The following is a 27,647-nucleotide window of genomic DNA, read 5'->3' as shown; positions in this document are numbered from 1 at the left end:
GTATCTCTTTGTTGTACCTTAAAATACAAATTAAGACTTATAAGTCCACTCTCTCATTACACTAGTTTTGATCTCCTTGCTTACCAGTTTTTTTTTTGTTGTTTTTTAGGTGGTAAAAAGAACCATCAGGGACTGATTTCCCCTACATATTCTCTTAGAAAGGAAGGAGTACTATTAACAGGATGAAAAAAATAACTAGAGATCATGAACAATAATCATAATTCAAAAGTTAAATAATTAAAACAATGTATCAGGCAATTTACAAAATGTCTCCATGTTAATTATTTCAGTACTTACAATGAAAAAGGTGTCATTGATCATTTTTAAGTCCCTTCTAAAAGTTACTACATTTTATTTGCTAAAGATACTGCAGATTCCTTTGGAAACACATGACCCAGAGCTTCTTGGCTTCCTCCATCTGAAGAAGACAAATTTAGTCATCAGCTCGAGTCACAGTGACTCACAGAGCGAGGAGGGAACCTGCGGACTCCTCACACACTTAAGCACTTTGAGCTTGACGGAAGCCCAGGCATCTCTACCTTAAGAGGATCTGCGAGGTCAGGGTGACACAATCCTTCCTTCCCCCAGCACAGCGACCAGATCAGGCAGATTACAAGCAGCCCAGCAAGGTCACAACAGCTTCTGTGTCCCAGTTCATCTTAACTAAGGTAACCGTTGACGGAGTTCCGTCACTTATTCCTTCATTTCTTATGTCAGTCTTCAAATTGTCTTGCTTTTCCTCACTCTTACATAATAAATCAAGTTGTCTTTCATGCTGTGGTCAGCAGTTGCTTTTTTTTTTTTTTTTAATGATATGTTAGAAGGCTGTGATGGCCACTGGGTCCACCTCATCACAGAAAAAAGCTCAATGCCACCAGAAACCTTGCCTTGAACTTCCTTCCCCAGGTTTCTCTTTGAATGTCCTTTGTCACCCTAGAGTTACAATTAGATTTACCTCTAGTTCATCTCTCTGTACCTATTTGACACCATCTATGAATCTTATAATTAATTGGAAACTGGAGTGGGGAAGAGCTCTAAAAAGAGTGGGAATCTCAGCTGAGTTCCTAGTTGGAAAGCTCTAAAAAGAGTGGGAATCTCAGCTGAGTTCCTAGTTGGAACAACAGATTTGCTACCAACTGCAGGTCAGGTCTATTTGTCTACCTGCTTTACCAATACTTCAGAGGGCAATTTAGGCAAATATATACACACACACTAAGCTGAGTGAGAAAGATGCTGTTTAGTCCAGGAGAAAGCAGGGATATTCCTCAATGCACATTTGATTCCTGGACACTGGGATGACAATAAGTCTGCTTCAGATATTCATTCTGTTTTATGATTCAAGGGTTGGAATTTTGCCTGAAACGTCCAACATACAAATAACAGAGGGAGAAAGTCAGTTTAGTGGCTTCAAGGGCAATTCTTGTTAAAGGCTTTATGACCCAAGTGGTGGTGTGGTCTTTCTCAATGGATCGATTTTTAGCAGTTGGGGGAAAAGTTTTTTAAAAAAACACATTTTTAAATTAAAATTCAGTTTAAGTTTGAACGAATAGTTCTGAAATGTCCTGCTATACTATTAGTTCCAGGGTAAGGACTGTGCTTTATTTAGCTTAGTAGGTGCCCTAAAAATATCCTTGGCTAGATGCTGCATAAAATGAAAATCAAATGTTGTATCATCTTTGCTTTATTTGTGATATTTGAAAAGCATGCCAAATTTTTAAAACAAGGTTCAATATCTGAATTCAAGGAAAATTTATTATTTCATATATCAAATGGAAAATAATGGGAACTGGATTTAAAACTCTTACAATGAATGTCACTTTCTCAAGGTATTGCCATTAAAAACTGCTCAAAGATAACTGAGATGAAAAGAAATATATCGAAGATTTGAACACACTTTCTGCAACTCTACATAACATTCTCTCGATATTGCAAGCTTCCTTGAAGACTTGCATAACTGTAAGCTATAATAACATCTAATATATCATGTCTTCCAGTTAGCAATGCTTACTCAGCAACATAAATAAGGTAACCATGGCTTTAGCAATAATTCTTAACCTGCCAATAATATCAGAAAGCATATTAGCAAAATAATAAACCTGTAAGAGACTGAGAATATTAAGTATTATTACAGATGGTTTGATGAATTATAATTTAAAAGTTTTGAAAGAAGTCAAAAGAAAATCGGAGATAGGTTTTTTCTTTAGAACTAAAAATGCAAAACATAAACTCATCAGTTAGAACTAAAAATGCAAAACATAAACTCATCAGGTCTTCCCTACAAAAGAGTGGGCTGGCACACCTCCAGGCTCAGCCAGGAGACTGAATGAGCCTACAAAAGAGGCAACCCCCACACACACACTTGTGTCCCATTCCACAAGGCACACTGGGTCCTGAGGGCACCTTCCTCCTGCAGGAAGCAGGATTCAAGGGGAACGTAACTAATGGAGGAGCTTCTTCATTACACTGTCTGAGGGAACTTACAAGGATGAATATCACATCAACGATCTCATCGGGGGACCATAATCATTATTATTATTTTAATCTGATGCTCATGTAAGACTATTTTAGGTAAGATCTCTTGGCTCCATTTAAAATTTTTTTAGATTTCTGGGTGCCCAACATGAAGATTTTCTTCACAAAAAATATCTTTCATTAGTCATATGCTTAGCTTGTGTCATTAGGCACAAATGTCATTTTTCTTAAAGAAATGTGTCACAGAAATCCCAGAATGGCCAGTTGGGTTAAATAGTGACAGAATTTCTTGATTCATTGAAAAGACAAAACTAAAAAGGAATCTGGTGTCAGTTAACCAGGTTTACAATATTTATTTATTTATTTGGCTGTGTCAAGTCAGTTTAAATTTGTGGGATTTTGGTTGCATCATGCAGGGTCTTTCGTTGTGGGGTTTGGACTTTGTGTGCAGATAAAAGAGAAAACTAGTTCTCCTTTTTAAATTTCCTTTGTGTCTTTGTGGCGTGGTGGAGAATTTTGATAACATATTTTCATTTTGCATATCTGCTGCTGCTGCTGCTGCTGCTGCTGCTAAGTCGCTTCAGTCATGTCCGACTCTGTGCGACCCCATAGACGGCAGTCCACCAGGCTCCCCTGTCCCTGGGATTCTCCAGGCAAGAACACTGGAGTGGGTTGCCATTTCCTTCTCCAATGCATGAAAGTGAAAAGTGAAAGTGAAGTCTCTCAGTCGTGTTCGACTCCTAGCGACCCCATGGACTGCAGCCTACCAGGCTCCTCCGTCCATGGGATTTTCCAGGCAAGAGTACTGGAGTGGGGTGCCATTGCCTTCTCCGTTGCATATCTGAAGTTATTGATATTTCTCCCGGCAATCTTAATTCCAGCTTGTGCTTCTTCCAGCCCAGCGTTTCTCATGAGGTACTCTACATAGAAGTTAAATGAGCAGGGTGACAGTATACGGCCTTGACGTACTCCTTTTCCTATTTGGAACCAGTCTGTTGTTCCATGTCCAGTTCTAACTGTTGCTTCCTGAGCTGCATATAGGTTTCTCAAGAGGCAGGTCAGGTGGTCTGGTAGTCCCATCTCTTGAAGACTTTTCCACAGTTTATTGGGATCCACACAGTCAAAGGCTTTGGCATAGTCAATAAAGCAGAAATAGATGTTTTTCTGGAACTCTCTTGATTTTTCCATGATCCAGCAGATGTTGGCAATTTGATCTCTGGTTCCTCTGCCTTTTCTAAAACCAGCTTGAACATCTGGAAGTCCACGGTTCACATATTGCTGAAGCCTGGCTTGGAGAATTTTGAGCATTACTTTACTAGCATGTGAGATGAGTGCAATTGTGTGGTAGTTTGAGCATTCCTTGGCATTGTCTTTCTTTGGGATTGGAATGAAAACTGACCTTTTCCAGTGCTGTGGCCACTGCTGAGTTTTCCACATTTGCTGGCATATTGAGTGCAGCACTTCCACAGCATCATCTTTCAGGATTTGAAATAGCTCAACTGGAATTCCATCACCTCCACTAGCTTTGTTCATAGTGATGCTTTCTAAGGCCCATTTGACTTCACATTCCAGGATGTCTGTCTCTAGATGAGTCTTCATACCATTGTGATTATCTTGGTCATGAAGATCTTTTTGTACAGTTCTTCTGTGTATTCCTGCCACCTCTTCTTAATGTCTTCTGCTTCTGTTAGGTCCATACCATTTCTGTCCTTTATCGAGCCCATGTTTGCATGAAATGTTCCCTTGGTATCTCTAATTTTCTTGAAGAGATCTCTAGTCTTTCCCATTCTGCTGTGTTCCTCTATTTCTTTGCATTGATTGCTGAAGAAGGCTTTCTTATCTCTTCTTGCTAGTCTTTGGAACTCTGCATTCAGATGCTTATATCTTTCCTTTTCTCCTTTGCTTTTCGCTTCTCTTCACAGCTATTTGTAAGGCCTCCCCAGACAGCCATTTTGCTTTTTTTCGCATTTCTTTTCCATGGGATTGGTCTTGATCCCTGTCTCCCGTACAATGTCACGAATCTCATTCCATAGTTCATCAGGCACTCTATCTATCAGATCTAGTCCCTTAAATCTATTCTTCACTTCCACTGTATAATCATAAGGGATCAAGATTGCTGGGAGAAGTATCAATAACCTCAGATATGCAGATGACACCACCCTTATGGCAGAAAATGAAGAGGAACTAAAAAGCCTCTTGATGAAAGTGAAAGAGGAGAGTGAAAAAGTTGGCTTAAAGCTCAACATTCAGAAAACTAAGATCATGACATCTGGTCCCATCACTTCATGGGAAATAGATGGGGAAACAGTGGAAACAGTGTCAGACTTTATTTTTGAGGGCTCCAAAATCACTGCAAATGTGACTGCAGCCATGAAATTAAAAGATGCTTACTCCTTGGAAGGAAAGTTATGACCAACCTAGATAGCATATTCAAAAGCAGAGACATTACTTTGCCAACAAAGGTCCATCTAGTCAAGGCTATGTTTTTTCTAGTGGTCATGTATGGATGTGAGAGTTGGACTGTGAAGAAGGCTGAGCGCCAAAGAATTGATGCTTTTGAACTGTGGTGCTGGAGAAGACTCTTGAGAGTCCCTTGGACTGCAAGGAGATCCAACTAGTCCATTCTGAAGGAGATCAGCACTGGGTGTTCATTGGAAGGAATGATGCTAAAGCTGAAACTCCAGTACTTTGGCCACCTCATGTGAAGAGTTGACTCATTGGAAAAAACTCTGATGCTGGGAGGGATTGGGGGCAGGAGGAAAAGGGGATGACAGAGGATGAGATGGCTGGATGGCATCACTGACTCAAAGGACGTAAGTTTGTGTGAACTCTGGGAGTTGGTGATGGACAGGGAGGCCTGGCATGCTGCGATTTATGGGGTCGCAAAGAGTCGGACACGACTGAGCGACTGAACTGAACTGATTTTCATTTTCCTATTGACTGGTTGTGGTGTGTGGGCTCAATTGTTGACCACATGGGCTTAATTGCTCTGCAGTATGTGGCATCTTAGTTCCATGACCAGGAATTGAACCCACGTCTCCTGCACTGCAAGGTAGACTCCTAAGCACTGGACTACCAGAGAAGTCCCAGGTTTACAAGATTTAAATGGACAAGGGACATACATGTCCAGTCAGACTGCTGTCAACCTTTAAGAAAGCTTGTGCAAGAGAAACTCAGAAAGAAAATATTTTAGAAAGCTTTTTGATAAATGTTCTCTATTTGATGTATTTTGATTTTAAAAAACTTAGTTGTTAATTCACCTCAGGTCACACTTGCAGCAAATTGAAAAAAATAAAAATAAAGATTCAACGAATACCCTAACAGTCAGTGTGATTGACTAGATTCAGTATTGCTTTCTCTTTGTGAAGTTTTGTGGAAATAAAACCAAATTGTTTGGGAGGAAGTAACTACAAAGAACTCTACCTCTCTTATAAAAAGTATACCTCACAGTGACTCTGAAAGATGGAGACACTATTTTTTATCTTATTTTTTTTTTAAGAATCTCTCGTTTATTTTTAAAGGGCGGAGGAAGATGAATAAGAGAAGTGAAATCAAAGGATCTTATTTTAGATATTTTAACCAGGAAGAGAAAATTAAAAGAAGCAGAAGTGGACAAGGACAGCAATTGAGTTGTAATATTTTCCAATAGTCGCAGACAAGCAGTTACTCTTCAGCCCTTCAAATACAGATCAAAGAGAAACCTAGTTCTCCTTTTTTGATTCCTTTTGAGTCTTTGTGGTGTCATGGAGAATTTTGATAATATATTTTAATTTTCCTATTGATTGATAATGTGTTCATCTCTTTCTAGTTCTACTTTTCTTTCTCTCTCTTTTTTTTTTTTTTTTTTAACACAGCTTAGGAGCTCAGAGATGAAATTTTTAGTTCTAGCCACTCTCTGGCAAATGATCTTATGTCTGACACCAACCCTACTTAGCTCACAGAAGTATTTTGATAATTTGATGAGATAAATTTTATAGGAATATTTTTCAATAATGTTCAAAGTTATCTAAATTGGAAGTGTGACTATCTGATGACAAGGAGGAGGAGAGGAAGATGCCCTGATGAATCAAAGGGCTCAAAAACCAATCCAGTTATTGCTAGATGCCTGGTGTTCGAGTGGAAACTTTCTTCTCTTTCTTTCTTCTTTCCTTCTACATGTATTTACTTAAAATCAAGTATCATTAGGCATGGTGGTGTAGAGAAGTGTACACACAGTCCAGACTCCCAGAGTTGAGTGGGAGTCCCCTTAACAGTGGAGCAGACAATTAAAGGATGGATGCTGGGATTGAGTGGCCTGAAACAACACAGTTCTATCTTGCGCCCATTAACATGCATTTCTGAATTTGTTTCCTCATCCATAAAATAGAGATAATTTTACTGTAAGGTTTGAAAGAGATAAATATTTCTAGATCTTAGCAGAGGTCCTAGACTATGGTGAAGTGAAGTGAAAGTCACTCAGTCGTATCTGACTCTTTGCGACCCCATGGACTATATAGTCCATGGAATTCTCCAGGCCAAATACAGGAGTAGGTTGCCTTTCCCTTCTCCAGGGATCTTCCCAATCCAGGGATCAAACCCAGGTCTCCCGCACTGCAGGCAGATTCGTTACCAGCTGAGCCACTCAATAGATCATAGAGTTACTATCATTCCTACCTGACTTGATCAACTGGGAATCCCAAGGACCATGGCTTTCTCAGAGCATTCTTTGAATTCTGTAGTCAGTGGTACTCATCTGAAGGGCACCCCAGAGGAGTTCATAGTGGTCCAAACTCAAAAGGCTCAGCTAGCATTTAGGCCTCATAAATGCTGTGAGTGCTCATTTGGTAATTTCTAAATTCACAAATGGTAGCATACATAAATTTGGCTTTGCTCACTGCCTCCTATCCTCCTGATGACAAAAAGGCAATTTTCAAAATATGTATAGTCATTTATTTTATTTATTTGGCTGCCTCGGCTCTTAGTTGCAGCATGTGAGATCCCTGTGGTGCGATGCATAAAATTTCCAGTTGTATCACGTGGACTCAAATACACGAGTTCCTAGGAAACTTTTTAAAATCATAGATATTAATGCTTACTGCAGCGGGCTATGAATTTATTGTTGTTCAGTCGCTAAGTCATGTCTATCTCTTCGCGACCAGATGGACTGTAGCACTCCAGGCTTCACTGTCCTTCACTGTCTCCAGGAGTTTGCTCAGCCTCATGTCCATTGAGCTGATGATGCCATCCAGTATTTATAAATAATAAAAATTTTCTGGTAAGACCATAAAAAATATAAACTTTCGTCAATATGTCACTACTAAGGAAACGAAGACTGAATTTCCAGTCTGGGTTTTCAGTAGTTTCCAGCAGTTTTGAATGCTGTACCATTCTGGACCTCTAAGACAAGGAAACACTAGACCAGCAGTTCTCTACTGGGAAGAATTTTATTCCTAGGGGAATATCTGGCAATGTCTGGAGACATTTTTGGTTGTCACAACTGGGGAAGACTACTGGCATCTAAGTGGCAGAGGCCAGGGTGGTGCTAAACATCCTGTAATACACAGCAGAGACCCCCCACAATAAAGAATTATCTGACCAAAACTGCAAAAATACTGAGCCTGAGAACCCCATGCTAAGACATGAGCAATGCATACAGCGGCCAGTCCTGCCACATGACAAGGGTCTTCGTGTGTGTCAGGCCTCTAGTCATTTTATTTCACCAGGTACTCTTCAAGGTGGGCTTCCCCAGTGGCTCAGTGGTAAAGAATCTCTCTGCCAGTGCAGGATATGCAGGAGACAGGAGTTCAGTTCTTAGGTCTGGAAGATCCCCTGGAGGAGGAAATGGCAACCCACTTCAGTATTCTTGCCTGGAGAATCCCATGGACAGAAGAGCCTGGCGGGCTATAGTCCATACAGTCACAAGGAGTTGGATACGACTTAGCGACTAAATAACAACACTCTTCAAGGTAGAAGTTATCTCTATTTTACAGACAGAAAAATGGAAATGAAGATAATATGACAATTGACCCAAAGGCCCTCTGATGGTAGAGGAACTGAACCTGAAACTTGATCTGCCTGATTCCAAGGCCTCAGCTCCTAAACCCTGATTTAATGTCTCTTGTGTGTGTGTGTGTGTGTGTGACTCTGGTCCTTGCTTTCTAAATTTTTACTGGCAAATTGGCTAGTGTTGATTTTGGCTGAAGAAAACACTCCATGACCTGTTCAGAGGACATACGCTCAGAATTGCACCCTACCTCATGCATTGAGCTTTAGGGGCTGAAGATCTGCTTTCTCTTACTCCGTTCTTGGCCTTGATGAATCAATAAGCTCACAGTCCCTGGGTGCTAGAGGGACCCTGACAGACCTAGGCACTTCTTGCTGAGAGATTTGTACCCCTACTAAGCAGGGAGATAAATTGGAAATACAATGTCCAATAAATGCTGTGAGATAAATTGGAAAACACACAGAGAAGCCAACAACCCAAGCTACCAAAGTCAACGCCCTGACTCAATTGCTGGCACCAAGGACCCATATGGAGGTGACCACAGCTGGCAGAATAAGGCTGGTGCAGCCCTGTGAGTTGCTGTTACTCATTTACTTCCCAGTGGTCAATGAACCAATCAACCATCAATCAGCTTCTGTGTACAGGTCATGTTCTCAGCAACTCTGACTGACCGAGGGTTATTACTCAAAGGTAGCATCTTGGCTAAAATTAGAGGACAAAGGTATGTGTTGGTTTGTGGCTGACTTGGTCCAATGACCTAGAGGTATGTGAACCTTAGGGACTGAAGAAGAAGCAGTGTTTTTGGATGATAATCTTTGGGGAAACAACAGACTATGCAAAGCTCTAGGTCAAGGCTGGCAGTCCTTGGATTCAGGCTGCAGGCTGGGACACCAGCATCTGAAATAACCCTCAGCCCAAAGGAGTAACTAATGAGGGCAACACATTTTAAAGTGAGTCCATCCCTAACAACGAAAACCTCCTCTCTGTTTGCTTGTCACCCGGGAAAAATTGGTTTGGCTAGGGAAGGAGGAAGTTGAGGGGGGAGATGGATAAGATGAGGAGGGAGAGGGAGTCTGACTGATTTGGTCTGAGTTTTTGCCTTCCTCCAGTGGTTATGAAGGTGAACTTCCCAAAGAGAAGAAGGCAGAAAACTTGGTGTCCAAGGTCATTAGACTCTGAAGTTCTGTATATGAAACTTCTCATCTATCTTGTGCGTGAACTCAAAGCAGTCAAATGAACACTTTTCTCATTAAAAAAAAAAAAAATCATTTTCCTTTGCCAAATTTTGAACTTTTTGGTTTGAATTAATTTCAAACTTATGGAAAAGTTGAAAGAATAGCACAACCCAGAATCCCCAGATATTGACATTGTACCACATTTACATTCTTATTCTCTCTTTAGAGAATGTACATATTCTTAATGTTTGTTTATATACATATTTTTATTATTTCCTAAACCGTTTAAGAGTAAGTTGGAGACATGGTGCTACTTAATCCTTAAATACTTCCATGTGTATTTCCTAAAAAGTAGGACGTTTTCTACATAATCATAGAAGTGATCAAAACTGAGAATTTGATATTCATGTAATATTTATTGTTTATCCGATCTACAGAGCTTACTCAAATTTCATTTGTCAACCTAAAAATGTTCTTTTTGACAAAAGAAAAAATGATTTTTTTGGTGCAGGATCAAAAGTTGCTATTGTCTCCTTCATTTATTTCAGCTCTGATCTTTATGATTTCTTCCTTTATACAAACTTTAGGGGTTTTTGTTCTTCTTTTTCTAGTTGCTTTAGGTGTAAGGTTAGGTTGTTTATTCAATGTTTTTCTTGATTCTTAAGGGAGGTTTGTATTGGTATAAGCTTCCCACTTAGAACTACTTTTAGTGCCTCCCGTAGGTTTTGAGTTGTGTTTTCATTGTCATTTGTTTCTAAGTATATCTGGACTTCTTTCTTGACTTCTTCAGTAATATGTTGGTTATTCAGAAGTGTATTGTTCAGCCTCCACGTGTTTGTGTTCTTGGTAGTGTTTTTTCCTGTAGCTGATATCTAGTCTTATAGTGTTGTGGTTGGAAAAGATGCTTGAAATGATTTCAATTTTTAAAAATTTACCAAGGCTTGATCTGTGACCCAAAATGTGATCTATCCTGGAGAAAGTTCCATGTGCACTTGAGAAAAAGTGAAAGCTGCTGTTTTTGGATAAAAGCCCTATAAATATCAGTTAGGTCCAACTGATATAATGTATCATTTAAGGCTTGTATTTTCTTTTTAATTTTCTGTCTGGTAGATCTCTGTCTATTGGTATTAATGGGGTATTAAAGTCCTGCACTATTATTGTGTTACTGTCAATTTCCCCTTTAATCAGTTCAGTTCAGTTCAGTCGCTCAGTCGTGTCCTACTCTTCGCGACCCCATGAATCGCAGCACACCAGGCCTCCCTGTCCATCACCAACTCCCGGAGTTCACTCAGACTCACGTCCATCAAGTCAGTGATGCCATCCAGCCATCTCATCCTCTGTCGTCCCCTTCTCCTCCTGCCCCCAATCCCTCCCAGCATCAGAGTCTTTTCCAAAGAGTCTTTTCACCTCTTCGCATGAGGTGGCCAAAGTACTGGAGCTTCAGCTTTAGCATCATTCCCTCCAAAGAAATCCCAGGGCTGATCTCCTTTAGAATGGACTGGTTGGATCTCCCTGTTGTTAGCATTTGCCTTAGTATTGAGGTGCTCCTATGTTGGATGCATATATATTTATAACTTTATATCTTCTTCTTGGATTGATTCCTGGATCATCATGTAGTGTCCTTCCTTGTCTCTTATAACAGTCTTTATTTTAAAGTCTATTTTATCTGATACGACTATTGCTACTCCTGCTTTCTTTTGATTTCCATTTGCATGGAATATCTTTTTCCAGCCCCTCACTTTGTGTGTCCCTAGGTCTGAGGTGGGTCTCTTGTAGACAGTATATAGAAGGGTCTTGTTTTTGTATCCATTGTATCTTTTAATTGGAGCATTTAGTCAATTTACACTTAACATAATTATTGATATATATGCTACGTATGGGGCTTCTCTGGTGGCTCAGACAGTAAAGAATCTGCCTGCAATTCAGGAGACCTAGATTCAATCCCTGGGTCAGGAAGATCGCCTGGAGAAGGAAATGGCTATCCACTCCAATATTCTTGCCTGGGGAATTCCATGGACAGAGGAGTCTGGTGGGCTACAGTTCATGGGGTCACAAAGAGTTGGACACGACTGAGCGACTAACAGTAATTAACTAATGATCCTATTACTATTTACTTTATTCTTTTGGGTTTGTTTTTGTAGGCCTTTTCTTTCTCTTGTGTTTCCAACCTAGAGAAGTTTCTTTAGCATTTGTTGTGAAGCTGGTTTGGTGACGCTGAATTCTCTTATCTTTTTTTTTTTTTTTTGCTGATCCGTAAAGCTTTTGAGTTCTCCTTTGAATCTGAATGAGATCCTTACTAGATAGAGCAATCTTTGTTGTAATTTTGTTTCTTTCATCACTTTAAGTATACCTCGTCACTCCCTTCTGGCCAGAGTTTCTGTTGAAAGATTAGCTGTTAGCCTTATGGGAATCCCCTTGTGTGTTATTTGCTGCTTTTCCCTTGCTGCTTTTAATATTTGTTATTTCTGTTTAACTTTCATTCACTTGATTAATATGTGTCTTGGTGTATTTCTCCTTGGGTTTATTCTGTATTGGACTGTGGGCTTCCTGGATTTGGATGGTTATTTCCGTTCCCAAGTTAGGGAAGTTTTTGACTATTATCTCCTCAAATATTTTCTCATGCCTTTTTCCCTCCTCTTCTTCTAGGATCCTTATAATTCATATGTTAGTGTGCTTAATGTTGTTCCAGAGGTCTCTGAGACTGTCCTCATTTCTTTCTATTTTTTTTTTCTTTATTCTGCTCTGCTTCAGTTCTTTCCACCATTCTGTCTTCCAGATCACTTATCCATTTTTCTGCCTCCAATAGTCTGCTATTGGTTCCTTCCCTTACTGTAGCACCAAGACTTCACAGGCATCACAGCACAGAAAATAAAACCTCAAGACTAATGGTGAAAACAACACTCAGTTGCTAAGAGCTCCCAAAGAAACTCACACATTTACAAAAGGAAGAGAGAAAAAAGAGAGTGAAAAAAAAAGGAAGAAAATGAGAAATATATGAAAAAGAAAAAAGGGGGAAAAGATTAAAAGGATAAAAAAGGGGAAAAGGGGGGGGAAGGGAAAAAGAGGGGAAAGGGGGAAAAAAGGAAAAAAAATTGTACATAGAGAGTAGTAATTCTACCTCCACCTCCTAGGAAACCCTCCTATACTGGACTGTTCTTTGGACCTATCTGCCTCTACTCCTGTGTATACTTACCTCCACTGTTGCCAGAGCTAGGGTTTTTTGCTTTTATGTGAACACTCATTGTCCTTTTATATATTTCATAGGCACAGAGTACCTAGTTGGTTGTGTGGATTTAATCTGCAGCTTGTACAGCTGGTGGAAAGATTTCCAGTCCTCTTCCTTAGCCATTCTGCCCCTGGAAGTCAATTGTGGTTTCATCCCCAGCACTCCATGCAGGTTATCCACGGGAGTTCACTCCTGAGGCTGCCCTGGAGGACTTGGGTCTGCCCAGTGAGGACCAAGAGTGGAGGTGTCACCGCTGCTTGAATTGTGGGGACCCTGGCAGCACCATGCATGGGGGAGGTGGTGGCCACAGGAGGAGGAGATACGGCACTATTAAGCCTTTTTCTTTCTAGCCTCTGGCAGCTCTGCACCAGTGAGGACTGGGCATGGAGGAGGCATGGCTGCTCAGAGTGTAGGGAACCTGGTGGGGTCAAAAGTGTAGGGAACCCGGTGGCCATGGGCATAGGTGATAAAGTGCTATTAGACTCTTTTTCAGGGGCTTCCCAGGTGGTGCTAGTGATAAAGAACCCACCTGCTAATGCAGGAGACATAAGAGACACGGGTTTGTTTCTTGGGCTGGGAAGAGCCCCCTGGGGGAGGGCATGGGAACCCATTCCAATATTTTTGCTTGGAGAATCCCATGGACAGAGGAGGTTGGCAGGTTGCCGTTCACAGGGTCGCACAGAGTTGGACATAACTGAAGCAACTTAGCACGAACATAGAGTCTTTTTCTAGCCTCTGGAAGCTGGCATTCAAAGGACTTCCCTAGCTGGTCCTTCATTGTTGCTTGGTGAAGCAGGTGCTCAAAGGGCCCTCCTGGCTGTGATCTTTCTCTGTTGCTGGTGCAAAGATGGGCTTGATAAAGGACAGAAATTGTATGGACCTAACAGAAGCAGCAGATATTAAGAAGAGGTGGCAGGAATACATAGAAGAACTGTACAAAAAAGATCTTCATGACCAAGATAATCACGATGGTATGATCACTCACCTAGAGCCAGACATCCTGGAATGTGAAGTCAAGTGGGCCTTAGAAAGCATCACTATGAACAAAGCTAGTGGAGGTGATGGAATTCCAGTGGAGCTATTTCAAATCCTGAAAGATGATGCTGTGAAATATATGCCAGCAAATTTCGAGAACTCCGCAGTGGCCACAGGACTGGAAAAGGTCAGTTTTCATTCCAATCCCAAAGAAAGGCAATGCCAAGGAATGCTCAAACTACCTCACAATTGCACTCATCTCACACGCTAGTAAAGTAATGGTCAAAATTCTCCAAGCCAGGCTTCAGCAATACGTGAACCGTGGACTTCCAGATGTTCAAGCTGGTTTTAGAAAAGGCAGAGGAACCAGAGATCAAATTGCCAACATCCGCTGGATCATCGAAAAAGCAAGAGAGTTCCAGAAAAACATCTATTTCTGCTTTATTGACTATGCCAAAGCCTTTGACTGTGTGGATCCCAATAAACTGTGGAAAAGTCTTCAAGAGATGGGACTACCAGACCACCTGACCTGCCTCTTGAGAAACCTATATGCAGGTCAGGAAGCAACAGTTAAAACTGGACATGGAACAACAGACTGGTTCCAAATAGGAAAAGGAGTTCGTCAAGGCTGTATATTGTCACCTGCTTATTTAACTTCTATGCAGAGTACATCATGAGAAATGCTGGGCTGGAAGAAGTACAAGCTGGAATCAAGATTGCCGGGAAAAATCTCAATAACCTCAGATATGCAGATGACACCACCCTTATGGCAGAAAGTGAAGAGGAACTAAAAAGCCTCTTGATGAAAGTCAAAGAGGAGAGTGAAAGAGTTGGCTTAAAGCTCAACATTCAGAAAACTAAGATCATGGCATCTGGTCCCATCACTTCATGGCAAATAGATGGGGAAACAGTGGAAACAGTGTCAGACTTTATTTTGGGGGGCTCCAAAATCACTGCAGATGGTGACTGCAGCCATGAAATTAAAAGATGCTTACTCCTTGGAAGGAAAGTTATGACCAACCTAGATAGCATATTCAAAAGCAGAGACATTACTTTGCCAACAAAAGTTCGTCTAGTCAAGGCTATGGTTTTTCCAGTGGTCATGTATGGATGTGAGAGTTGGACTGTGAAGAAAGCTGAGTGATGAAGAATTGATGCTTTAGAACTGTGGTGTTGGAGAAGACTCTTGAGAGTCCCTTGGACTGCAAGGAGATCCAACCAGTCCATTCTGAAGGAGATTAGCCGTGGGATTTCTTTGGAAGGAATGATGCTAAAGCTGAAACTCCAGTACTTTGGCCACCTCACGAGAAGAGTTGACTCATTGGAAAAAACTCTGATGCTGGGAGGGATTGGGGGCAAGAGGAGAAGGGGAAGACAGAGGATGAGATGGCTGGATGGCATCACTGACTCGATGGACGTGAGTCTGAGTGAACTCCGGGAGTTGGTGACGGACAGTGAGGCCTGGCGTGCTGCGATTTATGGGGTCGCAAAGAGTTGGACACGACTGAGTGACTGAATTGACTGAATTGAGCTCAACTGGTGCATCAGGCCCACCAAGGACCACCATCTCTGGGGTCTTTCTCTACTGGTCAGCTGCTGGCTCTGGCCTGTGGGGAGAGAGAGAGGCTACAGTGGTGGCCCCACCCCCTGCGCATGATTCAGCAGTATGGCCCTGCCTCCATGGCTGCCCAGCTTTCCTTCAAGGGCACTCCCACGGTGATCGCCTCCTTCACATCCCCTCAGGCCATCTCCAGCAGTCACCAGCAGCCCTCACTTTAGGATTGCTCTTTAATCCCAACGGTCCAGCTCCCAGCGACTGCACGTACGGAGGGACCTTGTCCTGGACAGGTAGGGCTGTGGTTCTCTGCTCCATTCAGAATGTCACAGATCAATTGATTCACTCTCCAACAGCCTCAAATGCCTCCTCTCTGTCCCAAACTATTGCTCCAGTGTGGGAATCTCACCCCTGCTTCAGTTCCTTCTCCCCCTGAGTGCAGATCCAGTCCTACTCACTCTCCTAATTTTCCCTTTCTTCCTTCCTTCCTCTTACTGAGTTTTGTGTGGATCCATATTCCTTTCCGGTGATCAGGCACTCCTGCCAGCCCTCAGCTGGTGCTCTGTGAGATCCCTGCATCTGAAGCTATATCCCTGATCCATCCATGAAGAGAGAAGTACTCCATGTCCAGCTACTCCTCCGCCATTTTGTCGTCTCTGTAGTGTTCATTTTTATCACTTGGTTAAAGTGGTATCCGTCAGATTTCTCCACTGTGAAATTACTATTGCTCTCTTTTTAATTAGTACGAGCTTTATGCAGAGATTCTTTGAGATTCTATAGTTACCGTTTCTCATCAGAATTTCACCCACTAGTTTAGAATTGCCTGGAACAGCTGTCACTTTGTCAGCTGCCACATCATAATTTGCTAATTTCATTTTTCCTTTTACATTTATTAATTGGCATATTAATTCTCCTATAAAATGAGGCAAGTAACGAGCCCTCTCTAACTGAAAAGGCTACAAAGAGGGTCAAATGAGACTTATATGTAAAAGTGAAAGGCAGAATGCTTTACAAAAGTAAGCCATTGTTTTACTATTGCTCCCCTTAGGCCTGCCTGCCAGCAGCAAAACCCTACAGCACAGAGTTTCCACTCTCGGCTCTGCTGCTGCTGCTGCTAAGTCACTTCAGTTGTATCCGACTCTGTGCGACCCCATAGATGGCAGCCCACCAGGCTCCTCCGTCCATGGGATTTTCCAGGCAAGAGTACTGGAGTCGGGTGCCATTGCCTTCTCTGACTCTCAGCTCTAGGGCACATTGAACCCCATGAATATTTGCATTTTTCACATAATTCCCTTGGGAGTTTGGATTGCAACAAAGGTTACAGAATCCATTTGGTGAATATAGTTAACTTTTAGTTATTCAACAATTTTTTATCAAGACCTAGGCTTGAGCAAAACGCTATACTAATTGAATGTATAAACATGAAGTTTCCTTAAAATGTCTAAATATGAAATTTTGCAAGAGTTGGTTACACCACCCCACCCCTCAAAATTACATATTTTAAATGTATTTATTTACCTGAAAAGGGGAAATCTTGCTACATAGACATCGACTTGCAACAAATCAATAATTCCTACAGAGGGAAGATTTGGAAAAACTATACCAAATTTTTAAGTAACAATAGTCTAAAAACCTGACTGCTTTAGTAATAGTCATGGCTATACCACAAGAACCAACTAGTTTGCACAAACCTTCCTTTTACCTTTGACTTATTTTTATTACCCATTTTTTCCTTCTTTAGCTATAGATCTTTCGGCAGGAAAAAAAGATGAAAGCAGAGTCCAAATCGTCCACAATAAGTGAAGATATGTTGCATTATTTTTTATCTGAAACAATCTATTCCTTGTAAAACAGTAGAAATAGAGTTGTGTGTCTGTGTGCACGAGTGTGTGTGTATCATTCTATCTGTGTTTATGTTAATATTCCTTATTAAGCAAAGAAATATTTGCATATATACAGATAGAGAAAAAAAGTTAAATCAACCCAATGACCCTTGTCAATTTTGCCAGTTACTTTCTCTGCCACTTGGGAAACCCTTGTGGCTTAGTGGTAAAGAATCTGCCTGCAATGCAGGAGACACAGGTTCGATCCCTAAGTCAGGAAGATCCTTTGGAGGAGGAAATGGCAACTCACTCCAGTGTTTTCACCTGGAGAACCCCATGGACAGAAGAGCCTGGAGAAATACAGTCCATGGGGGTCACAAAGAGTCAGACACGACTGAGCACACACACATGCACATATGATAGGTGTAGTTTAACACTTAAATGGCCATCTCCCCAACCAAATAAGAGTTATTGCATTTTTAACCATCTATGTATCCATCCAAATGCATTAAGATATCTTAAGTTCATCACTCTGGGTTATTATGCCCTAATGCTTCTAATTTGAATTTTCTTTCTAATTTTGAACACTCAGGACGCCATCTTCTTTTATTGTTCAAGAAAGAAGTGTCCTTGTCATACAACAGGAAAAAAATGCTCTTTTGGCTGTTAGTCCTTCTGATCCTTTGTGGTTTTCTGTGGAATTATAAAAGACAGCTAAAGATCGCAAACATCACTGATAAGTACATTTTCATCACTGGGTGTGACACTGGCTTTGGAAACTTGGCAGCCAGAACTTTTGATAAGAAAGGATTTCATGTAATTGCTGCCTGCCTAACTGAATCAGGATCAACAGCTTTAAAGGCAGAAACTTCAGAGAGGCTTCATACCGTGCTCCTGGATGTAACTGACCCAGAAAATGTCAAGAGGGCTGCCCAGTGGGTGAAAAACCAAGTTGGGGAGAAAGGTGAGTGATGTGAGAATGAGGGGAATGGAGGGGGTGTTGAGAAGTAAGCAAAGCTAAATGAAAGTAAATAGTCTGATTTTAAATGCTCTTTCCAAAAAAAAAAAAAAAAGTCTCCTAAATACCAGTTGTGTACTAGAGAAGATGGGAGAAAGTTTAGAATAGCCCTGAATATTTCTACATTGCAAGCTCTCTACATGCATGAGAGACACAGCCCACATTATCTTCTCATACGTTCCCATGGGTGAGTTTAGAACTGAGATGATGGTGTTAACCGATCTTTTTCTGTGAAGTGCTACTCTCACCACTTACGCAGCAAACAACTTGGGGCTAAAAGCTACAGTAGATTCTGAGGGCAACCCTTGAATTGCCATCTGAATATCCAGGTCCATCTTCCGACTGCGAAATGGTTCCAGAGCTCACACACTGTCACTGGGAAAGGAAGAAAATAGTCTGGCGATCTGAGCAAATGTGTCTTAGGTAGTTGTGGTAGAATAGGGAGTCATTGGACCTCATTCTGCATTAGATTCTGCAAAGATAGGCGCATTCCGAACTAGAAGACTTTTTATTTTATTTCCCTGAATGAAGTTTGAAATATCCTCATGGATGAAGATATTTGAATCCACAAAGGAAAAAACAAACAGATGTTATTTTTCTTTATCACATCTTCATCATATAGTTGAGACTCTGAACCTCAAAAGCAGTGGTTTGATAAGGCGCCAAATAATATTTTAATGCTTGAATGCCAAACACTTTTAACAATGTTAAGTGTTCCCCATCATAAAATAAGACAGGTAAATGACTGGATTTTTACCAAAAATAAATGTGAAATAGATCGATGTTGTTCTTTGTCTATAAAAACAGTTCATAAGTATTCTCTGGCTATGCCATCCAGCATGATAGGAAAAATAGAGCAATTTCCTCACATCTGAGATTAAAAAGTCTCACTCAGATAGTGTTTGACATTCGAAGCAGAAACAGAAAAATTGTGAGAGTGGCTTCCAGTAACAGAACTTCAGCCGTTTCAGTTTAACCTCTCACCCACTGTACTATCACTTCCCCAAACTGCAAGTATTCAAAGCAGGAAGGAATGTGACTGGAAGGAGAAAATGACACCATCAGATAAGGCAGAGCTGTATTTCCATCTAGGATGCCTATATAAGTATCACCTTCTACCACACCTCCTTCCCTTCCGCTCTGTTCCAGGTCTCTGGGGTCTGATCAACAACGCTGGCATTCTTGGTGTGCTGGCACCCAATGACTGGCTGACAGTTGAGGACTACAGAGAACCTGTTGAAGTGAACCTGTTTGGACTCATCAGTGTCACGTTAAACATGCTTCCTTTGGTCAAAAAGGCTCGAGGGAGAATTATCAATGTCTCCAGCATTGGGGGTCGGCTTGCATTTGGTGGAGGGGGCTATTCGCCATCTAAATATGCAGTAGAAGGCTTCAATGACAGCTTAAGGTAAAGCAAACATGGACATCTTAGCAAACAATAACCACTAACATTCATTGAACATGTATATACCAGACACTCTATTTAGTGCTTTAAACTATTCCCAATTTATGATACTGAAAGTCAGCCCTTGGCACAAGGGTTCGAAGCAAAAAATAAGGAAAAAACATTTAAAAAATGAGAAATAAAATATAAATGATACCACTGAAGCTAAGAGAGATGAGATAACTCCCCTGAGGTCACCCAGTTGTCAAGTGGTAGAATAGGATTTGAACCTAAATCTTTTAAAGTCTTTTCTCCTTTTTGCATTAATGCATATGAGAATAGTGGTGGCAAATTTGTATTCAACAGATTAGCTTGTTTAATAGTTAGGGAATCAGAGAGAGGAACTAAATCAGGTCTCTGTTGGTATTACTGTCAGTTGCAGACACAACAGTGACATCTTATTTAAACCCTCAGTAGAAAATTATCTGATAAAGTAATGACTTAGCGATGCAGCAATTTTCTCCCCTCTTGTTGCAAGTTCTAGACTCAAATTTCAAACACTATAGCTGAATGGATGGTAACCGTCCCACCTCTACCCCAAAGACAAGAAAGTCAGCTTTCCTCTGATGCTTCCATTTCCAAATAAAACTTAGAAGCTTGCTACCCTGGGGAAGGGAATGGCAACCCACTCTAGTATTCTTGCCTGGAGAATCCCACAGACAGAGGAGCCTGGTGGGCTATAGTCCATGGGGTGGGAAAGAGTCAGACAAGACTGAGTCACACACACACACACACACACACACACACACAGAAGCTTGCTAATCTAATGTGAAGATTTTGCTACCACAGGAAAGCATTGACCACCTCTTTTTGCTATGTCATCAGAGAACCCCAGAGCATAAAACCATGAAAGGACCAATTTAGCAAAGTCCTTCAATGCGGTGCCCCAGGCATTAGCTTCTTTGGGTTTATGATGTCTGAGGTTCACTGGGCTTCACCTATCTGTAGGTTTATGCCTTTTCACATATTTGAGGGGGTTTCAGCCATTGTTTCTCCGAACATTTTTTATCTACAATCCACTATTTCTCTTCCTTCTGGGATTCTAACACAAATATTAAACCTTTTGATTTTGTCCCACAGATTTCTATGGTTCTGTTCACTTTGTCAATTATTGTTCTCTCTGCTGTTCAGATTAGGTAATTTCTAGTGATCCATCTTCAAATTCATTGACTTTCCTTCATCTTCTTCATTTTACTAATGAGTCCAGCCAGTAAATATTGTATTTTGGTTAATGGATTTTTCAAGTGTAAAGTTTTAACTTGGTTCTTCTTTATCTTTTCTTTCTTTTCTAAAGCTTTCTAAATTCCCAATTACTTCAGGAGTGTCTCTCTCTTGGAGCATGTTTGTAACAAGCACTTTAAAGACTTTGATAATTCCAACATCTGTGTTGCCTGGGCCTTGGTATCTGTCCATTGTCTTTTCTCATGTGAGTTGAGATTTTTTGACTTCTTTTATGTATCATATGCTAAACATTTGGTACAACATGAAACTATGAGTCCTATTAAATTCTGGGGAGAATGTTGATAGGTTTTTGTTGTTATTGTTGTTGTTTTTAGCAGATAATTGAGCAGCTTGTGTTCAGGTCACAACTTCCAACCAACCTTCTGTGGTTTGAGATCGCAATATTTGTTCAGTTTTCAAAGACTTTGCTGTGCTATTCAGATGTGTCCCACAGGCGTACTGCATAGTAGCCAGTCTGGAATGTGGAAGATGATCCATCCCATAGTTCAGTTCCTCATCTGCAAACTGAGATGGTAGAATAAGATGCTCTTTCCTGTGCACCCCACTCTGTGATTCCATGAAAGGATTTATAAGCAAACATTATTCAAATAAGCCTGAATTAAATGTCTTCAACTGGCTCTTTTCACAGGCGGGACATGAAAGCTTTTGGTGTGCATGTCGCTTGCATCGAACCAGGATTGTTCAAAACCAATTTGTCAGATCCAGAAAAGACTGCTGAAAAGAAACTTGCCATTTGGAAGCATCTGTCTCCAGACATCAAACAACAATATGGAGAAAGCTACATTGAGAAAAGTGAGCTTTGGGGTGGACCCAGGATCCTATGGGGTTCATTGTCCTAGACAGCTTGAAAGAGACTCAAACAGAAAGGAAAAAATAAGATTACCATGGTAATACACCAGTAGAGATCTCAAATATAGATCAGGAGTCCCTGTTAATTAGTTTCATCTCTTGCTCATGTTTATAAACATTTACTGAGCATTTACTAAGTGGTAAGTTCCATACTAAACGCCTTATGAATTGTATCATTTATTCCTCAAAAGAACTATAGCAGCGAGCAAAGAAAAGGGAAATGTCCTACCCAAGTTTATACAACTCCTCAGAGCAATGCCTGGACTGGAGCCCATGGTCATTACATCTACACAAACCACCTCTTTTTGGTGACCACCTACCACTCATTCAAAGACTCAAACTCTGACTAACTTACAATCTAGTTGACAACAGAAAGTAACCAGATGACTCTGAACACTGAGATTTACAACATGTAAGAAACTTGATCCTTTATTTCTGAGACACAACCCAACAGCCTAGAAGGAGTGCTAGATAGTACAGTCTCTAACTGCTCGAGAAATTCAACACAGGATCAAAGCGTTGCTGGTTAAGAAACCTTTATAGGAAAGGTCAGGTTTGAATATGACCTAAACAGAAAGATATTATTAATATTTGGGTGGAAGCTTTCCGCAGCAGGAATGCATGGCAGTGGAGATGGAAGGAGAAATAAGGTAAGTCAGACTGAGTCAAGGCTGGAGTAATAATCATAAAGGTTAGATAACAATGACTAACACATAGTGAACATTCACTATATACTTGTCACCATTCTAAGCACTTTACACAAACTCTTTCATTTAAAACGCCCAAACAAACCCTCTGGATTTCACAGAAGCAGAGGCACAGGGATGTAACTTGCCCAAAGTGGCACAGCTAGTAAGTGAAGAGCTGGATTTGAACCCAGATGGCCTGACTTGGCCATCTATTCTCCGCCATGCACTGCAATGGGAATGAGGCGTTGAGGAACTGCCGGAACTTCCTGTATTGGGGCTCTTGCCTCCATATCAGACTTCCCGGCCCTATTAACATTTACTCACTAGTCCTCAAACGCTTACTAAGCTCCTGCTTTGAGCCAGGCGCTCCATTTGACCTGGAGTCACCCTAACCCCAGCTGTGGTCCTGCCTCTTCTTCGGCGGGCTTCGGTAAGACAGCCAACTGTGGCGAGGTTCAAGGCCAGGAGTTTTCAAGGTGGAGCCAAGAGCCTAGTCACATCTCCTGGGGGAGAATGACTGACTTCTGCAACTACCCCACTGCACGCACACACACACACACACATGCACACACACTCACACACACACACACACACACACGCATACAGGTACACATATGTCAACTAGGTTTGACAAACCTCGCCGTGCTGACACGTCACCACATATCAGGTTACAACCACTGCCATTAAAGGCTCTGTTTCTCACTCACCGACTCCGAAGCCTCTAAGTTCGAAAACAAAATCCCTCATTTGATGTTGAAATTGATATTTCCTAGATGCCTGAGAATATATCTTCAACTTCTATCTCAAATTTTTTTGACTTGGCCTCTGGGTCAGGGGTCCTTTCTCAGAATCACCAAAGGCTTAGAGCCCTATTTTGTCCTGGTTGCTCTTATTAGAGTTCTCCAAGCCAAGACTTTGAGATCAGCGAGACTCATAGTAAAAGCAGACCACAAATTTAAGATCACTTTGCTTCGTTTCCCGGACTGGAGTCGTAGGAGTTTAAAATAGACTTAAGACTTCTGAGCTAACCTCAATTAGGCTCTTGGGACACCTTGTGGCTACTGGGAGCTGAAGTCAAAAGATTTAACACAATAGATTTTCCCTTGAGGATACACAATTTAAGATATGTTTTAAGAGCTTAGGAGTAATGCTTCAAGCCATCACCAGTCCCTGCCTCTTTAAAGGTATCTTAGCTCATTACTCACACAATTCATTTGCTGAGAACCAGGACACCTTTAGCTTTGTGAGTCAGGGCTTTAGTGGATGAGTCTCTCTTTATTCACTGAATTATAGAGGCACATGCTATATTAGTGCACACATATATGCACAAGCATGTGTACACACATTTCCTATATCAAGTTTGTTTTAAGAAGTGCTGTGTTTATATTACTACCACCATGGGTATACGAACTACTAACTTCTTGGGTTCTGGCTTTGAACAAGCTCTCTAGGAGATTCTGCTGCTCACTCAAGTCTGAGAGCCAACAATCTAAAGAAATCACTGCTGCATCCTTTTCTGAGAAATAGATAAAAACCCACCACAAGCGGACCGAGTTAGATTGGCAAAATCAAAATAAATTCCCTCACTGCATCCTCCCCTTTGCAACCTAGCTTCACATTCCCCTATTCCCCTTCTTCCACAGGGTAAATGTGCTTCTGTCTCTTTTTTTACAGGCCTAGAACAATTGAAAGGCACTGCATCCTTTGTGAACGTGGATCTGTCCCTGGTGGTGGAGTGCATGGACCATGCTCTCACAAGTCTCTTCCCTAAAACCCGTTATGCTGCTGGAAAAGATGCCAAAACTTTCTGGATCCCTCTGTCTCACATGCCAGCAGTTTTGCAAGACTTTTTATTGTTGAAACAGAAAGTAGAGCTGGCTAATCCCAGGGCAGTATGACTCAGCTGATGACAAATACCTGCCCCAGGCTGCGAAATTGGCTGATTTCTAGAACACATCTCCTCAATCTCATTCTTTACCTAATCCAAACTGGACTCATTTGGATCAAACTCCTTTTGGTAAAAAGACGGGCTGCCACCATCACCTTCGAGGTCCCAGGGTCCCTCCTCAAATTTTTCTTGAGAAGATGGGCAGTGATGGCTCCTGCCCAATATTTAGTCTTTGCCTGCTGGTTATAATGCATGGAAGGTGGACAGGCTTTCCCATCCAAAATGATTTTTTCACCTGTGCCTGCCCGCTGCTTCTAATCCATACCACTTAGAGTGACTCCTGAATGTTAAATATTTGTTCCTGATCAAAATATTAAGAGATAAGTAAAATAATTTCCTAAAGGGGGATTGGATGTGCTATCTTGCTGAGAGTAAGATTCTGAAGGACTGGAACCCGGTTCTGTGAGCTTCAGTGGGGGCAGGAGAAGAAAGGGTAATGGGGCAATGTGAGACTGGAAGAAGCTAAGGGACAGCAGAAAAATACTAGGTAAAAGTGCAAGTAGGAGGGAAGGAAAAGGAGAGAAGGAATAAGAGGACTGAAAAAGAGAAACAGGTGTAAAAATGTAGGTAGGGAGATTCCAGGACCACCATCTGTGGACAGATGGTAACAGCAGAGGAACTTGTCATTCCAAAAGAAGAAAAATGTACCTGTGTGTTTACCCTGAGGCTTGTAAATGTAACGAGACATAGACTCTTTGATACAACTTACACCTGAGATGGTTGGGAAAGCCAGTATGTGAGGTGTCTCTGAAGCCCCATGAAAATACAGAGCTAAATTCAGAGACTCTCTTTTACCAGCAGTTACGGTGAGAGCAGGCCTGCTGCTGGCTCATCTCATGGTTCTAAGCTGGGTTGACTCTGAACCCACACCCCATCCAAAAGAAACTGCCCAAACAGATGCTTCCCCAAACCCCAGCACCCAGTATCACTCACAAAGGTTGGTTGAATATTTATACGAAAAAACCCAAAGTGTCAAATTTTAATATCTGTTGCAGGATAACATGGGCTTCCCTGGTAGCTAAGATGGTAAAGAATCTACCTCTTTGCAGAAGACTGGGATTCAATCCCTGGGTTGGGAAGATCCCCTAGAGACGGAAATGGCAACCCTCTCCAGTATTCATGCCTGGAGAATCCCATAGACAGAGTCTGTCGGGCTACAGTCCAAGGGGTCGCAAAGAGTCAGGCACAACTGAGCAGCTAACATACTTGAGTAACCACAGAATAACACAGAGTAAAAGAGTTGGGGAAATTATCTAGTGTGTATATTTGTGCATGCACGTGCATGCACACACACACACACACACACTGAATTTACTGTGAAGAAAATATTTAATATCTGCTGCTTAAAACCGTGTTCTTTTGAAGATGTCAGTAATCCTATTCATTTTTACTCACCTTTCTGGAAACATCTACCTGTGAGGGAGTTTCCTCCTTTGACATTTACAACATATTGATGACTTTCAAAAATCAAATTTCCAATGGTATCAGGCCCATATGTTTCATTATTTTGAGAAAAGATACACTCATCCTTTTTACATTAAAATGAAGACAGTCACAACAAGAATGATATAGAAAAATTCTCAAGCAAAGTTATCTCAACTATCCTCACTACTGATCAGTGGACTCATCTCCATCTTGGTCCTGCGAGCCCCAGAGACCGTTCCACCTGTACATCCTTAATTTCTTCTGGTTGGAATTAACACCAGGCGACTGTCACTCATCTTGTCCTTGGAGATGAAGTTCATCCACATCGTTTGCTGAGGCTTCTCCTTCTCACCTTGAATTCCTAGATCTTAGGTTCATTTCATTGCTTTAAAAATATCTAACCTGGGACTTCCCTGGTGGTTCAGTGGCTAAGGCTCCATGCTCTCGATTCAGGTGAGCCCGGGTTTGATCCTTGGTCAGGGAACTGGATCCCACATGGCACAGCTAAAGATCCCACATGCCCACAACTAAGACCTGATGCAGCCAAGTAAATAAATATTATAAAACAAATCTAGCCTGCTGCTCCCCAACTTTCCAGGCCCCCAAGGCTGCCCCGACTTTTAGAATCTTCCAGAACCTCCCTTGCTGAACTTTCCACTGTGTAGTTGAGCTTGCGTGCGTGCATGCTCAGTCATGTGTCTTTGTATGATCCCATGGACTGTAGCCTGCCAGGCTCCTCTGTCCATGGAATTTTCCAGGCAAGAGTACTGGAGTGGGTTGCCATTTCCTTCTCTAGGGGCTCTTCCTGACCCAGGGATAGAACCTGAGTCTCCTGAAAGAATCTCTGGCAGATTCTTTACTGTCTGAGCTATCTGGGAAGTGCTGAACTTTCCTAATGGTTATTTCCCTTGTTTTGCATAGACCTGAGTTCTTTACTCATTCTCTATGTAGTTATAATTGATAACTCCCTGTTTCATCCAACTGAAAAAAAAATGCTATACTTAAATAAATGCTGCCAAATTATGGTATCACTTCAAAATGAAACCAAACATATTCACCCAAGCAACTTTTAAAGCTTTTTCAACTAAATGAGGATATGAGGGTATTTGAGGTAGAAAGGCATAGTCTCAACAAAAGTACATGACCTGGGAGGGAGGCAGGGTCACCGCACCAAAGGTCTGAAGTATAGGTTTCTAGACTTCTCCCCATCTCGCCACTGCTTCTTATAGTCTCTGGGCTCTTGGGAAAATATCATATATTTATCAATAATATTTTGGTGGACATATGTGCTGGGCTTTCTGCTAAGCACTGGCCAACTGTCAGGAACAAGACATAGTCCCTTTCTTCACAGAGCTTAAGGTAAACCAGAAGTGGATGAAATTGGAGCCTATTATACAGAGTGAAGTAAGTCAGAAAGAAAAACACCAATATAGTATATTAATGCATTTATATGGAATTTAGAAAGATGGTAATGATGACCCTATATGTGAGACAGCAAAAGAGACACAGATATAAAGAACAGACTTTTGGACTCTGTGGGAGAAGGCGAGGGTGGGATGATTTGAGAGAATATCACTGAAACATGTACATTACCCTATGTGAAACAGATCGCCAGTCCAGGTTCGATGCATGAGACAGGGTGCTCAGGGCTGGTGCACTGGGATGACCCTGAGGGATGGGATGGGGAAGGAGGTGGGAGGGGGATTCAGGATGGGGAATGCATGTACACCCATGGCTGATTCATGTCAATGTATGGCAAAAAACACTACAATATTGTATAGTAATTAGCCTCCAACTAAAATAAATAAATTAATTTTTTTTTT

General features: G+C 41.4%; 1 protein-coding gene across 2 annotated transcripts; it reads left to right on the top strand.

The window, feature by feature from the left end:
- The first annotated feature begins 466 nt into the window (after nt 1-466).
- On the top strand, nt 467-27,647 carry DHRS9 (dehydrogenase/reductase 9). 2 transcript variants are annotated; one of them, XM_061436000.1, is made up of 6 exons: nt 467-668; nt 17,128-17,185; nt 17,802-18,173; nt 19,377-19,635; nt 21,542-21,705; nt 24,126-27,647. In XM_061436000.1, the coding sequence occupies exons 2-6, from the start codon at nt 17,155-17,157 to the stop codon at nt 24,347-24,349; spliced, it is 1,050 nt and encodes a 349-aa protein (XP_061291984.1). In that variant the 5' UTR covers nt 467-668; nt 17,128-17,154; the 3' UTR covers nt 24,350-27,647. The 2 variants fall into 2 exon arrangements, with proteins under 2 accessions (XP_061291984.1, XP_061291995.1); XM_061436011.1 differs by lacking the exon at nt 17,128-17,185 and having other exon boundaries at nt 468-668.

Source organism: Bos javanicus, chromosome 2, assembly GCF_032452875.1.
Source record: "Bos javanicus breed banteng chromosome 2, ARS-OSU_banteng_1.0, whole genome shotgun sequence".
In the NCBI taxonomy this organism is placed as follows: domain Eukaryota; kingdom Metazoa; phylum Chordata; class Mammalia; order Artiodactyla; family Bovidae; genus Bos; species Bos javanicus.
Note: the sequence above shows the minus strand (reverse complement) of the source record. Positions and strands in the feature narration are given on the sequence as shown.

Coding starts and splice junctions, on each gene's coding strand:
- DHRS9 (XM_061436000.1), top strand. CDS start 17,155: ATGAAAGCAGAGTCCAAATCGTCCACAATAA. Junction 18,174..19,376: donor AAACCAAGTTGGGGAGAAAG/GTGAGTGATGTG, acceptor GCTCTGTTCCAG/GTCTCTGGGGTCTGATCAAC. Junction 19,636..21,541: donor GGCTTCAATGACAGCTTAAG/GTAAAGCAAACA, acceptor CTCTTTTCACAG/GCGGGACATGAAAGCTTTTG.